The sequence below is a fragment of the Lolium perenne genome, chromosome 4 (assembly GCF_019359855.2).
Source record: "Lolium perenne isolate Kyuss_39 chromosome 4, Kyuss_2.0, whole genome shotgun sequence".
NCBI lineage: Eukaryota > Viridiplantae > Streptophyta > Magnoliopsida > Poales > Poaceae > Lolium > Lolium perenne.
Genome location: NC_067247.2, coordinates 89,231,050 through 89,248,197, shown reverse-complemented (window position 1 = coordinate 89,248,197; position 17,148 = coordinate 89,231,050). Strand labels below are relative to the sequence as shown.

At 47.1% G+C, this 17,148-nt stretch overlaps 2 protein-coding genes across 2 annotated transcripts; one reads left to right on the top strand and one right to left on the bottom strand.

Moving 5' to 3' along the window:
- Positions 1-2,725: 2,725 nt before the first annotated feature.
- Positions 2,726-7,644, bottom strand: LOC127293242 (ruvB-like protein 1). Its single transcript, XM_051322822.2, has 12 exons — positions 7,281-7,644; positions 6,971-7,159; positions 6,078-6,209; positions 5,773-5,922; positions 5,251-5,406; positions 4,415-4,549; positions 4,251-4,316; positions 3,912-4,018; positions 3,699-3,798; positions 3,529-3,620; positions 3,172-3,241; positions 2,726-3,083 (listed from the first exon to the last, which is right to left on the bottom strand). The coding sequence occupies exons 1-12, from the start codon at positions 7,359-7,361 to the stop codon at positions 2,994-2,996; spliced, it is 1,368 nt and encodes a 455-aa protein (XP_051178782.1). The 5' UTR covers positions 7,362-7,644; the 3' UTR covers positions 2,726-2,993.
- A 596-nt stretch (positions 7,645-8,240) lies between these two features.
- On the top strand, positions 8,241-16,889 carry LOC139839026 (uncharacterized). The gene is made up of 3 exons (XM_071829070.1): positions 8,241-8,589; positions 14,348-14,433; positions 16,404-16,889. The coding sequence occupies exons 1-3, from the start codon at positions 8,241-8,243 to the stop codon at positions 16,887-16,889; spliced, it is 921 nt and encodes a 306-aa protein (XP_071685171.1).
- The last annotated feature ends 259 nt before the right edge of the window (positions 16,890-17,148 follow it).

Sequence of the window (17,148 nt, the reverse complement as noted above, 5' to 3'; positions counted from 1 at the left end):
CGACTGGACCGAATTACGCCGTTCGGATGGAAAAAACGTCGATCGGGGGCCTCATCGGGGAGGCGAGTGGGGATGCTCTTATATTGAGTTGTTTCAACTTTGGTCTCAGATGCATTTGTCTGGCTAGTAGTACTAGTGTCTTGGACGGCCTACAACATGCTACCTCCGTTTTAGATATGTCCGTACCTTGACAAAGCAACGACATTTATTTTGGAACTAGGGAAAATACTAAAAATTTGTGAAAAAGAAACAAGAGGATGAGACAGATATTTAAGCCATGCAAAAAAGCCCTTAACTCCCTAAGTCAACTGCATAAACAAAGTGAGTGCGAAAGAGACGCACGCGTGGCGAATGGACACGATTGCGTAAGAATTAAGGTACTGGCTTTGCTCTTATCTGCTCTCTTAGGACATGATTTTGCTAATGGAAATAAAGGAAGCAACGAACTGGACTTAATTAAGAGTGATGGATGTTGACCTAATCGCAACTGTAAAGTAGTACTGTGTATTAGACTAGCAAATGACGTACTGGAGAATCTCAAAGGACCCGCTCCGATTGGCTATGTTGGCAAGATGAATAATGTAGTCAGGGGAAAGGCAAAGGGCACTATAGCCTAGCAACGACAAGAGCTTGAGATTGTTTAGTGAGAAATTAGCGCAATCGTGGTGCATCACGACGTGGAAAAAGGAAGAACCTAATACTTTCCCTCTCCTTGGCAAAGCTCACTTTAGTTTTACCACTAATATATATACTGCTCGCGTCTTGTTATTCCAGGAAGAACTATCTTTTGCGCCTGCATGTACACATATATTAGGTCTGTGCCTGCATAATACAACTATGATATACTCCATCTGGAAGTCGCATAGCATCATCTCTGCTTTGGCAAATCGGTCTGAATACTTAATCTAGAAGGGGAAATATACTTGCGAAAATTGTTGAGAACACATACGCCGAACATACGCCATCATCTGCTTTGCGGTTATGTTTGTTTATCCAAAAGAAGCATCGGCAACAAATTCTACTGATGTCAATGTCTTTCCAAGCAGATGTTCTCGAGCGCTCAGCTCATATTAATTCCACCGGGCCGGAGATGCGATCTTATCTCAACCTGACGAAGAAAACATTCCTGGTGCTCTTTTTTTTTACCTTTACTCTTTCCCGCGACATAAAACTATAGACACTGAGGTCGTTGCACGGCTCACATTAAACACAGAGGAAACATACTGGCCAGCACTCGGCATCACCCAGTTTCTTTGCTCGGCTGCCTACAAGAAAAAGTAATGGTTCCTCCATCCACTTACATGCATGTGAAATGGACAACACACTCGCGAATAGCGACAGCTAGTAGCGGGGAAGGATTCTCCGCATCGCGCTCGGCCAAAGGGGACTGAGAGGGAGAGGAAAAGGTGCTCGCCTACATGGCTACCTTCGCCCTCGCCATGCATATGTGGGCTGCTTTCGTCCGAAACCATGTGGATTGGTGATAGTTTCGACTTGTTCTTTGCTGTCATGGAATTCGTTCGTTCCCTGGTGATGATCTCGACCCGTGCGAAGAAGACGCGCCGTCGATCTCGACTTCTCGGCACATGTTTCTTTGTCATCCTCAAAGAATTAGCCTTGATTGGGAGAAACCGTATCATGTGTTCCACTTGGATTAACACTTGTCAGAACTTTGTTTTGTGGCCAGGAACCGGGGAGCGTATCATGATTTGCCGTAGATTCGCTTGCTGCCTCGTAGGAAGATAGGATCGTCCAGTTTAGTGGTTAGGGAGCGCGAGTAAGAAAGTGAAACCGACCCGGCCGGGGCTGTACGTGGCAAGTTGGACTGACTGTTGGAGCACAGTCGTGTAAGTATATAGTTTTCCATGTAAGGCAGCACCTTACATGGATCAGAATCGTTGCTGCGTGTGGAATAAGAAGAGTGTGATCGGCACAGGAGGGAGGAATAAACTGCAAGCAAGAGGCTCACTCTCCATTACCGGATCAAAAGGAGGTTAATTCTCTTCACTGACAGAACATAAAGGGGTTAATTATATTCACTGACTGAAAATGAACCCGGTGGTCTCCATCCAGGCATCTGCCAGCGACCATTGGGGCTTTCTTTGCTAACCGGCATATTCCGTGAGCTGAGCAGCAAAATTCTGACAGAGATAAGCTTCACTCCCTCCCTAGTGATGGAGAAGTTCACTGAAAGCTTTATCACAGGACCAGCAACATGACTACATGAGGGCTTTGTGCTACATCATGGAGGATTCTGGAGCGAATCCACACACTTTTGTTTAATCTGCACGCATACCGCACGGCCCAGTTTTGTAACTTTGTCTCGACCGGTGACTGAGGATCAAACGAAATGCCAAGTCCTTGGCTGTCTTCTCAGGATGTAGACTAGGGATTTGCCTTTTTTGGGGGGTGACCAGTGATTTGCCGATGCGAGTGAGTTTTTGGCGGGCTGAGTTGCGTTCTGTTTACATTCTATGTCGGGCAATAAGGAAGCCCCAACCGTGGCCTAGGGGGGAGTGCTACATGGGCTGGTCTGGTAAGTCAGCCCACCAATTATTCGTATTCGGTTTAAAAGGCTCGTTAGATAGCAATACGGTAAAATTGATACATCACCCATTAGCGTGCAGTAATACGCCCCTCATGCTAATGATTTGAATGCGCGATTGAAAAGTTATGTCAGCATCCCGAAATGTCACAACTAAATCACGGACAACCGAGAAAAATCTATGCCCCTGCAGAAGGTCACTAGTTCTTTCACAAAGGAATCACGATCTGATACATCTAAGGTGAACGATCATCAAAGAGGAAATCTGATCTGGCCATTAATTAGCATGAGGAAAGATACACAATAATTCCTACATAGTCCGGAAGTACACGCCGAGTCCAGCTGCTAGGAAAAAAATGTGCTCCTGAAGAAGTCCACGAAAGGGAAGAGAGTCCCCTGACCTGAGCCGACAGCTGAGAATTCTTCGACATTGTTGTGCAGTAGTAATTTAGGTGATGTATCTTTCTTGCTGCTCCTGAAGCAAACGGGCAGATGACTTCGCGTCCAAGTACAGACCACCAACTTCTTCAAGATCAGCCTGACAGAGGTTTATGAGTTCAGAATATGAACTTGTATGATTAAAATCAAGCTAGGAATATAACATCTTACGGAAATTAAGCACATACCTTGGAGATCTTCTCTCTCCCATTAGCCTTTGCAACTACGCTAGCAGGTGATAGCAACTGAATAGCATGTCTGCAGAGAGATTCAAGATCTATTATGACGAATACTACCAATAACAGAGTGGCCCAGCCAACCCTGTGATATTAATGCTTACACTAGACATACAGACATCTTAAAATTCACACAGTAGGACACGAAGGGTGGGATAGAAGACAGCAATAACAGCATGAGAACTCTGCTAACTTCGAATACTCAACAAAATGCTGTAAACCAACAGTCCAGGTAAATTTTATTTAATGCCACATTTGAAATCTTCACATGAGATGCAAATGTGGACATACTCCGGACAAGAATCATACCTCAAAGATGTCTGCTGCCCAACCTCTCCCAAAAATGCAAGGCTATCTTCATCAATGTCAATCTCCTCCACTTGTGCTCTAATAGCCAATATCTGCAAGCATAATGAACAAACATCAAATCTATTTCTAGACGTGAAAGCCTAACACATAATAAGACACGGAATAAGAACCTGGATCATCTCGATAGGACCATATGTCTCTGTCCGTACAATAACCAACCTATCTAGAAGGTCAACTGGGATACCATGTGGACTTGTCATATCCGTTCCTCTGAATACAAGCAAAGAGTTGCAAAATCAAAGATGTATGATGGCAAAATAGTAGATAAAAGACAGTATGCAGTTAAGCATGGAGCGATTCAACTGGTACATCAGATTTCTTACCTTACAGTACATATTCCTCTGTTTGTAGCAAGTATTACGATTGGCGATAATGAGCTCTCCAAAGCACGATTAAGATAAGAGAAGCATTCAATATCCAGCATGTGGACCTGTAAATAAAGTTCTTGTTGTTAATGGAATCAGATCTCAACCAATTAGTAGCATCAAAGTCAATTAGTTCATCAGACTAATTGCTGGTCCACAAGGTGGTAACTTATCTGTTTGGCAATAATAAGAAAAACTAAAAAAATTAACAAGCCTAAGCTTCGTTCATATTTTCAGAAATCCAAAAAAGCATACGGTAAAGAGTACATTTTCAATCATGAGACTATAAGATAATACCTCATCAATGAAAAGCACACCGGGCACAAGCTCTGCAATACCTTCATCAATATATCTGTTAACGACCTATCACCATACAATAGAAAAAATGCAATGTTAATAGGCCTACCAATATTTGATCACATCTAAAAGAAGTAAATGTTGCATGATAAGAATTTTGAGACCTTATTAATCTCTTGGCGTAGCTTCTCAGTGATTTCAGTCTTCCGTGCCTTCATCATCTGACCCATAAGGGACAAAATATCTTGTCCTCCTTGTGGTTGGGCATTTGCAGCGTCAAGGTCATGAAGTGTAACATCCTATGCAGAAAATTATTTCCTCTCTTCAGATCAATTATAATTAACTTGAAAACAAGAAGGATGCTTCTGTGTGAAGTCAAAAGAACAGATTCTCTTTCTATGCTACTCCCTCTGGTCCAGATTAATTCGCGCAGTCAATTAATTTGGTTCGGAGGGAGTACTAGAAAAAATTATTAACAATCCAAGTTGAACCCAATTGTCTTTTGTGATTTGTCAGACAAGTACGTAAGACGATTCAAACTTATTTTTCACAGAAACAACAAATCTTATCCAGGAAGAACGATTCTAACTTAATTGGTTTTCCTGGGTTGGAAACTTTATGTCTACTTATCCAGGAAGGCGCAATTAAAAATGTGGAGTAAGTCTTTAATGCAATCTTTACCATCGGGATAATACCTTTTACATTTCTATTTTCTGGCATTTACCAGAGCCAGCAACTTACAGCTACTTGGCAGGCAAACTACATATTTAAGCATGCTTCAGCAATGCGACACTATAATAAGATACTTCATATTAACAAATGCCCCATGCTTCCACCTTTAATACTTCAGACTACATAGCCTAAATTTGCATCATGCGTAAACATACTGTGTATCTCAACTTATTTATCACGACGCTAATTTATGGATAGTAGAATGAAGAACTGGCTGGACAAGTGTATGTGCAAAAAACATAAGGCTGAACTAGCATAAAATTTGTACCTGCACAATTTCTTTTTTCTTGTGGACTTCCCCTTTAGGAATTGGGACATACTCCTCTGCTTCAAGATCATATTCTGTAGCAAAAGAATCACATCTACCGACTCTTTTCACTGCACCACTATTGGCTTCAATGTATATAACATCACCCACTGCCACCTGCATCCCATATGCAAATGATGAAACCGCAAGCAGCTCATGCAAAAGACAGTAGTAGCAGAAATGAGAAAAGTAAGCCACTAAAGTAAATAAAAAGCATCATATCTCAATTTGAGATAAGTTTCACGACGGTTTGTTATGACACAATAAAAAGATCTGACACTGAACAGCACAAATATGATTATACATGACTGAGTACTGAACATAAGTTGGCACAGGTTAAATCTTGCACAAAGACAACATTCTAAACACACTAAACGAACAATCCACTCACTGTTATTCAAAGCAAGAATGCAAATGCAAATGCAAGCCAACAGTCTAGCTCCAGAGACACAGAGCAAGGGAGGAAAGGGAGATGACAGTAACCTTTTCCTTTATTAAAGCATCATAAATTGTAGGATCTAACTTCAGTTGCTTAGTTCCTTTTACAGTCTTCAGGCCAATTACTACATGGCTAATACTTTTTCCATACCCACCAGTTGAACTCTCAGCTTCTTCTGGGGAAAGCTCAGTAACCTGAAAGGCAAGAAAAATAATTTAGCAACAAGCACTAGAATATTATAGTTCCATTAGGAAATGATGACAGGGAAGATGTTATTAGCAAGTAAAACAGTAATTCAAGAACAATATATATGTTCAAAATCCTAAAGGAGCATATATGCCACTCTTACCTCTCCTTCATAAACTTCTTTGTTTTCCTTTATACGCAAGCCTATAGCTCTACGGAAATTTTCCATCAGCACCTCAGTTTTCTTGACCTCTGAGGAGTACACCTCTGATCCTACCATAGGACAGAAAGGGACCTGCATTGTGGAATGGCGAGAGAGCATTGGAGCTTTTACAAAAATAGAAGTGGTAGTAGAAGTAGCGCACTGAATAACTGGTTCACTACGGACATGATTGATTTCATATAAATCACCAAGCATAATGCAAAAGAAGCTGTACAAATCACAGCATCCACGTTTCCATAAACTGCAATAAAGAGTGTCTGATAACTTACTAGCAAATGCTGGTAATCCAACAAATTTACTGCAGCATCTTAGCATAAATATTTTCTATGCAAAAACAGATTTCACATCGGCTGGAAAGAATTAGCATACTAAAACATCGCAGGATATATAACTCAAAAGAAATTCTTAATGACATAAGAACACACAGCAACATATTACTAGCTAAAATGATAATTTATAACACCAATTTTAATAAATAAAAACGAAAAATTAAATTCAACACTCTATCCGCATCTCAGCTACAACAACAAAAAAGTGGTATGAGTACTTCATTGGTCAAAGTTCTCTGTAAACTAAATTGGTTGCTTGTCTTACTTCAGCTAGACAAGACCTTGCAAATGCAGCGCAGCCTGTTTATCAGACAGGCTGTTGTTCACAAGCAGAAAACTGGACTTCTCTTTAAAAGAGACTAAAATGATTAAGCACTCTACTCTAGTAAGTCACTGACCTAACCCAAATTTGCACTAGCTAGTCCAAATCTGACAGTTACTGCACATGACCTAAAACACTATTGGTAAATTGTGGGAGGAAAAGGAGGAATTAGAGGCACGGACCTTGCTGCCGAGCTCCTGGGAGATGCCAAGAGCGAGCGCCGTCTTGCCGGTGGCAGGCGGGCCGGCCAGCAGCAGCGCGCGTCCGGCCATCTTCTTCTGGCGGATCATGTCGACCACCAGCCCAGACGCCTCCCGCGCCGCCGCCTGCCCCACGAACCCCGCCGACATCCCTATGGCCGTCCCATTGGCCTGCGAAGAGAACCAACCAAAGCCCTGAGAAGAAAAACTCTGGAAACGCTCGTGGGGGTAAAACCCTAGGAAAACCTCCCCATCTGGGGGAGTGGAGGAGCGGGCGAGATGGAGTAGGTACGTCGAGGCCGAGGCCCTTGATGTGGGTGTGGGTCGCGATGCGCTGCTTCTTCGACGTCGACTGCACCTCCTCGATTCTCATCGTAGCCGCCACCGCCACCGCCGCCGCCGGTTTCTCCGCTCTCTGTCTGTCGCGAGGCAGCTAGTGCTAGCCGCGGGAGCTCGCGCGGCGACGGGAAGGCAAGGCTGGGGGGGGAAGTGAAAGGAGAAAGCGAAGCGGAGCCGAGGTGGTGAGCTGCGGCGTAGGGACGTGCCGGCGGCGACCGCAGTTGGCCTGCGCAGAGGCGGCGATTTCGGGGAGAGAGGAGAGGGGGGGATAGTTTTTTTTTTCCTTCTTTTTGAGCTGTGCGGGAGAGAGACGAGGGAGTGAGGGAGAAAGGGGCGCGGGTTAGGGTTAAGCAAGCGGGCCTATTGGGCCCGAGGCTGAATTCGACCAATAGACAAGAGCAGTAATTTTAGGCTTCACTAAAAAAAAAGCAGTAATTTTAGGCCAGATAGGAAACAGATTCGGCATAATCTCCACCAACGGTCCCGATAGCGGTCTCGATAGCGTTTTGAAAATGGGCTCGCACCGGTGTGTCTCAAACGGCGCCGGCTATTTTTCGAGCCTAATAGAATCGTCGGTAACCCCGTGCCGGCTCCTTGGCGAAGGGTGCGAATTGGGCGCGCCGGCGACTCGCGGAACGTCTGAAAACGAGCGTGGGCTCCGCATGGCAGCCAGACACACCGATTTTTCACCTCCTACCCACGCTCGAGCCGACTCCCACCCCTCTAGATCGCCACCATCGCCGTCGGCGCCGCGCCCCCTGCTTGCAATAGACACCGTCGCCTATTTAGGAACCGCCGTCCATCGACACGGCCGCCACCACCTCGACCGGCGGCTGCTGTTTCGCCTGGAACAGAGCTTGCTGCCACCGCGGTACAACCGCCCTGCCCGCAAGGTGTTCGGTCGATTGCCGCGATGGACAACGACGACGAGATGATGGTGCAACTGTTCACGAAGGAGCAGAACGCTCAGGCTGTTCGGCGGCAACAGCAGCAGCTGATTTTGACGACCATGTTGCGCGTTCGCCAGCCTTTCTTCGTCGTGCCTCGGCGCGGTGGCTCAAAACCAGACAAAAGGAGGAACATCAATCGGCATCGTCAAGCCGGCGTAATGTTGCTTGACGCCGACTACTTCAACAACGACGCGACTCATTTGCCGAAGGAATTTTGGCGCTGGTTTAGGATGAACAAGGAGCTGTTCTTGAAGATTGTCCACGGCGTCAGGGAGTACGACAAGTACTTCATGGCCAAGCAAGATTGTACAGGTTTGTGTTGCTGCCAAAACCCACCGGCGGGCAGCGACGGGCAACACCGTAGAGCCGGGAACAACCTAGGGCTGCGGCTGGCCGAGGTCCCTCCGAGCGACGGCCCGCAAAGCCTTCTGGTACACACGTCCGATGCTGATGCAAGGGCGTGCCACCTGACCTATACCTGGTCAGGAAGGTGATGGAGATGCCTCGCTTAGTTTCCTGCATGGCATACACGTAAACATTAAATACGAGCCTCGATCGGCTCTCAGGTTATCCTGTGAATCGGCTCAAGGAGCCGATCCACCCATGTTTCGTACGGGGTGCACGAATATATGGTGGTCCTGCTTGATCAAGATAAAGCTAATGAGATCTACGACGATTTAGGGTTTTCACCGCATAATCGGATCATCCTACTCACGATTGGGCCTCGCGGCCACGCACGGTGATCGTAAGCTGATCTTAGATAGGGCCTAAAAACCAACACGAGGTTGATCCCCGGAACATCCTGTCTAGGACTAGCAAACGACACCCTACGTGCCGCTGGATCCTCCAACCCTTTGTAAGGCCTAACTATTGCAGATATTTAAACTAATCCTTGATGAACAAGGAGCAACCGTAACGGGTCGGATCTACTAAATAATGATCAAGCGGGGTGCCACCCCTACACCTAAGATAGGTGTAAGGGCGGCTAGATATGCAAGGGTTGCACTACGATAGCATGTTATTACGAAGAACTATGCTAACCCTAACACATCTATGATAACTACGTTGCTCGCCATCAAAAAGGCTTCAGTACGAGCAACGCATGAACAACGTGGAGCTTGTGCTGCCTAGATCGCTAGGCAGCATGTTGCTTACCGGTAGAAACCCTCGAGACGAAGGAGTTGGCGATGCGCCGAGATTGATTTGGTTGGTTGAACGTTGGTTGTTGTTTATTCCATAAAACCTAGATACATATTTATAGTCCAGGGGACTTTCTAATTTAGGCGTGCACCTAACCGTGCACGGGTAAAACTCTAACTAAGATACGATCTACTATATTACAGATATATGGGCAATCTAGCCCAACTTTGCATATAAGGCCGATCCACGTATTTCTTCCGTATATAATCTTCAAGCCCATCTTGATCGTGGCCCACCTCTGACTTGGTCAAATTCCGGTGATAACACATGCCCCCCTGGTTTTGGAATTATCAATTCCAAAATCACTCCGTTTTTTTTCTTCGTCGGGTCATGTCATGGCAGAGCAGAACCGTCGCAGCATTCTTCATCATGATGCCCTGTCTTCTCAACTATTCCGCGTGATTTGACCGTTGTCTCTGGGCACCGCCTCCTCGGAAACTGCTGTGGCATTGAATTTCTACTATAGCCCCTTTATTTAACCGCTCTGAGCAGTTTGCCACTTCATCATCTTGCTCTGTTCTGGCCATCGGCACCCAAAAAACCCCCCAATCTCCATAGCCATGTCTTCCTCTTCCTCCTCTGCCTCGTCGGTCTTTTCTGACTCCTCCTCCTCCCGCGAGCCGACGTCGGAGTGGGGCTCGTTAGCGGCGCACGACATTCTCGCCCCGACGACGTGGGACAAGGAGGAACACGATTCCTCCATCTGGTCTGAGGATGACAAATCCCTGACCGACGGAGAGGGCGACCTTCAGTTCCTCGTCGAAGGGGAAGAGGAAGCGGAGAGCGAGGACGACCGCTTCTCCTGGGACGATTTCACCTCTTCCGAGGAAGAGGCGGAGGAGGACGACAACGACGACGACTCCCTTGAAGGTTACCCACCAGCGAAGCGCCTCCGCACCTGGTGGGACGACGACAGCGAGGACGACAACGAGGAAGATGAGGCTCCCGTAGAAGGCTACGGAAGCTCCGATGAGGAGCCTCTCAGCAGCTGCGCCGGGGGCAGCGACGACGAGGGCAGCGACGGCCCCTAGATTAGGGATCAGTAGTAGTAGTTGGCTTTTGCCCTCTTCTCCCTTGAGCCATCGGCTCTTTCTTTGTAAGGAATCCCCCTATTAATGAAGAAAAATCCCTCAATTAATTTCGCTTCCTTGTCAACCTTGCCGATTGTCGAATGGGGCTGCCGTACAGAGAGCCGATAGCAGAACATCGGCTCGTATTGCGATCCGAGGCCAAGCTGTTGCCTAAACACGCAGTCCAACAGGCCTTAATAGGCCTAATTCTCGTTCAAACCATCAGAATGAACTCCTCAGCAACCCCTAAGAAACTCGTCTCACACATCATGATTTCTGGTCTGAACCAATTCTGTTAATTTGCTAGTTTACTGTTATCTCCATACGTCTTCTCAAGTCGATGCCTGCGCATCGGCTGTGATTATTATTTTTTTTTTTACTGGCCGATCTTAAATCGGCCCTCACATCTTACTGCCCGTCATCCCACATGCTTGGGAAATATTTCTTGAGGTGTTGACCATTGACGGCTACTGGGAACTTTTCGCCGTCCAACTCTTCCAACATGTATGCATTACCCTTCAAGGCCTGGACAACTTTGTACGGACCATGCCAATTAGGAGACCATTTGCCATATGCCTTGTCCCTGGTTCCTAACGGCAACACAGCTTCCCATACTAGATCACCAACTTGGAACTCCTTTGGTCTAACCTTTTTATTGTAGGCACGAGCCACCCTGGCTTTGTTCTCCTTAATCTTCTCCAACGACCAAAGTCTAAGCTCTGTTGCGTCCTCAATAGTGTCGCTCATCAAGGCTGCATATTCTTCAGCCGTCAGATCATTCTGAAACGTGACACGTCTTGATCCAGCCGTAATTTCCCAAGGCAATACGGCTTCCTGTCCATAGACAAGCTGGTATGGCGAAGTCTTTATAGCTCCATGGCACGACATGCGGTAGGCCTATAATGCTTCTGACAACTTCTCATGCCAATCCCTAGGGTTCTCGTCAATTTTCCTCTTGATCAGCTTGATTAGACTCTGATTGGACGCTTCAGCCTGCCCATTAGCTTGAGCATAGTACGGGGATGATCGGATCAGCTTAATCCCCATGTCATCGCAGAACTTCCTGAATTCTTTAGAAACAAAGACCGAACCTCCATCGGTCGTGATAGTTTGGGGAATCCCGAACCTATGAATGACGTGTTCTTTCACAAATTTGATCACATCTTCTGATTTCACCTTTTTCATAGGGACGGCTTCCACCCACTTGGTGAAATAATCTGTGATAACCAGAATCCATTCATGTTTTTTGCTCGACGCCGGATGGATTTTGCCGATCATATCCATGCCCCACCCCCGAAACGGCCAAGGTTTGATGATAGGGTTCATCGCCGATCTTTGGTACCATCTGAATCTTCCCGAACATCTGGCACGCTTGGCACCCCTTGTAATAATTGAAGCAATCTTCAAGCATGGTGGGCCAATAAAACCCTGATCGCCTGATTAACCACTTCATCTTATGAGCCGACTGATGAGTTCCACAGGCGCCTTCATGCACCTCATGTAAGAGCCGATTAGACTCAGTTGGCCCCAGGCACTTAAGTAGTAACCCTTCCAACGTCCTGTAGAACATATCGTCTCCTATGAGGACATACTTCATGGCTTTGTACCTTATCCGTTTAGGTGCCCCCCGAGCCGAATCTTTTAAATAATTGAAGATTTCGGCTCTCCAATCATCCTGTTCCAGGAATTGTACCTGAACCTCCGACCCGTCAGATATATCTATATAGCCTGACGCCATTTGCGCGAGATTGTTGGCCTCGGCATTTTGGGATCTTGGGACCCAATTAAAGTTGATGTACCGAAACTGTGTCATCAACTCACGGCATTCCACCCAATACGGGAAAAGCGATTCACTTTCGCACTTATATTCATCCGTGAGCTGGTTAATCACCAACTTTGAGTCTCCAAAAAGCTCTCATACCGCTCCGGCTTCCGGTAGCAACTCCATTCCCTTACGTATTGCCTCATATTCTGCTACGTTGTTGGTGCAAGGGGTAGATAATCTGATGGAGAAGGAGTATTCTGCCCCCCGAGGCGACACGAGCAGAATGCCGATGCCACAACCATCGTCACAAACCGATCCATCGAAGAACATAGCCCATGCACGTATAGACAGTGCTGCTATATTGGTACTGATCTGTTCAGCGATAAGATCGGCCAACGCTTGTCCCTTGACAGCTTTCGCTAGCTGATACCGGAGATCGAATTCTGACAACGCAAACATCCACTTACCAAGTCGGCCTTTCAAAACAGGGGCCGACAACATGTGCTTGACAACGTCTGACTTGCATATGACGATGATCTCTGCCGTCAAAAGGATGTGATGAAGCTTGGTGCAGGTAAAGAACAGGCAGAGGCAAAGTTTCTCGACCTCAGGATATCTTGTCTCCGCGTCCAGCATCCTTCTGCTGAGGTAGAAAACGACCTTTTCAACGCCCTCGTAGAGTTGCACCACTACCGAAGCGATGGATGTGTCAGCTACTGACAAGTAGATGTAGAACGGCCTGTCTTGCTGGGGCGGAACTAGCACAGGCGGCGTCGTCAGATACCGCTTAATTTCATCGAACGCCTGTTGCTGTTCTGCCCCCCAGTGAAACTCGTCATCAGATTTAGTCTTCACCAGCGCCATGAACGGCTCGATTCGTCCTGACAGATTAGAGATGAATCGTCGGACAAAATTGATCTTGCCGATGAGTCGTTGGAGCTCCTTCTTCGTGGTTGGCGGCTGCATGGTACGCACCGCCTCCTGACTTTTCAGGCCGATCTCGATTCCCCGTTCATGAACCAGAAAACCTAGGAATTGACCAGCCGTCACGCCAAAAGCACACTTCTTCGGATTCATTCTCAGTCCGAATTTCCGAGTTCGGTCTAGGACGCGCCGTAAATCATCCAAGTGTCCCCGCATGGAGACAGACTTGACTACCACGTCGTCGATATAGATTTCCACCAACTTACCGATCAGATCATGAAATATGTAATTCATGGCTCGTTGGTACGTTGCACCAGCATTCTTCAACCCAAAGGTCATGACCACATATTCAAACAAACCTACTGCTCCTGGTACTCTGAATGCGGTCTTGTGTATATCTTCTGGAGCCATGAAGATCTGGTTATAGCCGGCGTTGCCATCCATGAAGCTCAACACCTTGTGGCCAGCAGCGGCATTTATCAACGTCTCTGCCACCGGCATCGGATATTCGTCCTTTGGAGTGGCTCTATTGAGATCTCTGAAATCGATGGCCACACGCCATCGGCCGTCCTTCTTCTCTACAGGAACGATACTGGAGATCCACTCAACATACCTGCATGGCCTGATGAACCCGGCGGCCAACATCTTCTCAATCTCTTTCTTGACTTCTTCCAGGATTTCGGCTCTCATCTGACGTGCTCGTTGTTGGAACGGCCGAAATCCTTTCTTAAGGGGGAGCCGGTGTTCAATGATGCTCCTGTCCAACCCAGGCATCTCCGTGTAATCCCATGCAAAGCAATCTGGGTATTCCTTCAACAGAGCTATCATCTGTCCCCTGAGCTGTGGATCCAACTTCTTGCTGATAAAAGTCGGTCGCGGCTTATCCCCAGGACCGATATCGACTTCCTCTAGTTCATCAGCCGATGTAAACCCATACCCTAGCTTTCCGTCGCCTGTGAGGTCGATGCCACATACTGGGAGAGCAGGTGGTATGGATAATACGGGCCGATCGCTAGAATCGGCTTCCATCTTGATCATCACCAGGATCTTCTGGCAGTGTCGGGGCCGATCGCGTGGAGCAGCTTCTTCCTTATCTTCGTTATGAGAGCAGCTGCCCTCGTCTCCACCCTCATCAGGGAGGTGCCCCAGTTCTACCATGTTGATGTTGAACGAGTATCTTGGCTGGCGCCTCCCGGGGTAAGTGTCTTCAACCGTGTCAGCGGCGCATGACGGTGGATTAGGCACTTCTGGTGCCGCCAATGCGAATGACGACGGTGGACGGGGCTGAAGTGGCGCTTCTCCTTGGTAGGTCCTGAGGGCTGGTACTAATAGAAAGTGCCGATGCTTCATGACCTCCCGGACCATCCGAAAAGCAACATGCTCCAAAGTATTCACCAGGCTCTCAGAATGGCGATGCAGCGAGTGGGTCACCATGCAGCTAATCTCCTGGCGCAGGGACCTGGTACGTTCTTCTGACGGGACGGATAGGTCCACTCCATCGAGCGCGCCTTCCGGCGAGAACCCCTTCCACCGGATGCCATGTGAACGGGTTCTGTGGAAAGAGCCGATGAGGTCGGCTTCGAGGATGACTTTGATCTCGTCATACTTCTTCTTGAGCTCGTCGGTCAGATCCTCGTACGTGACTGGCGTGCCGTCCGCCATCTCAGATGTAGATGGCGATGTGGTTGATGTAGACGCTTGTCCCACCGGGCGTGCCAGAATGTGTTGCTGCCAAAACCCACCGGCGGGCAGCGACGGGCAACACCGTAGAGCCGGGAACAACCTAGGGCTGCGGCTGGCTGAGGTCCCTCCGAGCGACGGCCCGCAAAGCCTTCTGGTACACACGTCCGATGCTGATGCAAGGGCGTGCCACCTGACCTATACCTGGTCAGCAAGGTGATGGAGATGCCTCGCTTAGTTTCCTGCATGGCATACACGTAAACATTAAATACGAGCCTCGATCGGCTCTCAGGTTATCCTGTGAATCGGCTCAAGGAGCCGATCCACCCATGATTCGTACGGGGTGCACGAATATATGGTGGTCCTGCTTGATCAAGATAAAGCTAATGAGATCTACGACGATTTAGGGTTTTCACCGCATAATCGGATCATCCTACTCACGATTGGGCCTCGCGGCCACGCACGGTGATCGTAAGCTGATCTTAGATAGGGCCTAAAAACCAACACGAGGTTGATCCCCGGAACATCCTGTCTAGGACTAGCAAACGACACCCTACGTGCCGCTGGATCCTCCAACCCTTTGTAAGGCCTAACTATTGCAGATATTTAAACTAATCCTTGATGAACAAGGAGCAACCGTAACGGATCGGATCTACTAAATAATGATCAAGCGGGGTGCCGCCCCTACACCTAAGATAGGTGTAAGGGCGGCTAGATATGCAAGGGTTGCACTACGATAGCATGTTATTACGAAGAACTATGCTAACCCTAACACATCTATGATAACTACGTTGCTCGCCATCAAAAAGGCTTCAGTACGAGCAACGCATGAACAACGTGGAGCTTGTGCTGCCTAGATCGCAAGATGCGATCTAGGCAGCATGTTGCTTACCGGTAGAAACCCTCGAGACGAAGGAGTTGGCGATGCGCCGAGATTGATTTGGTTGGTTGAACGTTGGTTGTTGTTTATTCCATAAAACCTAGATACATATTTATAGTCCAGGGGACTTTCTAATTTAGGCGTGCACCTAACCGTGCACGGGTAAAACTCTAACTAAGATACGATCTACTATATTACAGATATATGGGCAATCTAGCCCAACTTTGCATATAAGGCCGATCCACGTATTTCTTCCGTATATAATCTTCAAGCCCATCTTGATCGTGGCCCACCTCTGACTTGGTCAAATTCCGGTGATAACAGTTTGTGGGTCTTGCATTGCTGCAATGCGTTGTCTTGCATACAGAGCTCCTCCAGATACAACCAATGACTACCTACGGATGGCAGAGTCGACATGTACAAAGACTCTCTACAGGTTTTTCCGAGCTGTCATAGCGGTGTTTGCTAAAGACTATTTGAGAGCACCAAGAGAGAAGATGATACAGGTCGGATTCTGCAAAAGAATGTAGCAAGTGGGTTTTCTGGGATGCTCGGAAGCATTGACTGTATGCACTGGGATTGAAAAAATTGCCCTTTTGCTTGGCAGGGGATGTACAAGGGGCATACTGCTGAGTTTAGTGTCATTCTTGAGGCGGTGGCTGACCATGAGCTTTGGATTTGGCATGCATTTTTTGGCATGGCAGGAAGAAGCAATGATATTAACGTGTTGCAGCGCTCTCCGGTGTTTGCCAGGCTAGCTAAGGTACAAGCTTCTGCCGTGAACTTTGAGATAAACGACCACGCATACGACAAGGGGTACTATCTAGCTGATGGTATCTACCCGACGTATGATACATTTGTGAAGATAATTCCCTCTCCGGCAAACGAGATGGAAGCTTATTTTGCAACATGCCAGGAAGCAGCACATAAGGATGTTGAGTGTGCTTTTGGGGTGCTTCAGCAACGTTTCGCCATTGTCAGGTACCCTGCTCTCACTTGGTATGAGTCTCAGATGTGGGAGGTAATGAACGTCTGTGTGGTCATGCACAACATGATCAACCATTCGATTATCAAGGGCCACTCGCTGAGGTAGAGCATGTACCCCAAGAATTTACCACTTTTCTTCATATGCACAATGAAATTCGATATGCATATGTCCATGCATAACTGAATGCGGATCTAGCTGAGCAATTGTGGGCGAGGAGAGGAGCCGCTAACAATGAATCATTTTATTTCTATTTGTTTGGCTGTATGAATAATTTTAAGTAATATTTGTTTGTTTACTTGTATGAATAATTTAAGTACTATTTGTTTGATTGATTGTATGAATAATTCAAGTACTATTTATTTGA

Excerpts from the sequence above, each read along its gene's own strand:
- LOC139839026 (XM_071829070.1), top strand. The coding sequence starts at position 8,241 with ATGGACAACGACGACGAGATGATGGTGCAACTGTTCACGAAGGAGCAG. Across the intron at positions 8,590-14,347 it reads GGCCAAGCAAGATTGTACAG|CTGCCCTCGTCTCCACCCTC; the intron begins GTTTGTGTTGCT and ends TTATGAGAGCAG. Across the intron at positions 14,434-16,403 it reads CTTGGCTGGCGCCTCCCGGG|GGGATGTACAAGGGGCATAC; the intron begins GTAAGTGTCTTC and ends TTTGCTTGGCAG.
- LOC127293242 (XM_051322822.2), bottom strand. The coding sequence starts at position 7,361 with ATGAGAATCGAGGAGGTGCAGTCGACGTCGAAGAAGCAGCGCATCGCG. Across the intron at positions 5,407-5,772 it reads ATGCTTTAATAAAGGAAAAG|GTGGCAGTGGGTGATGTTAT; the intron begins GTTACTGTCATC and ends TATGGGATGCAG. Across the intron at positions 4,019-4,250 it reads GTGTGCTTTTCATTGATGAG|GTCCACATGCTGGATATTGA; the intron begins GTATTATCTTAT and ends CTTTATTTACAG.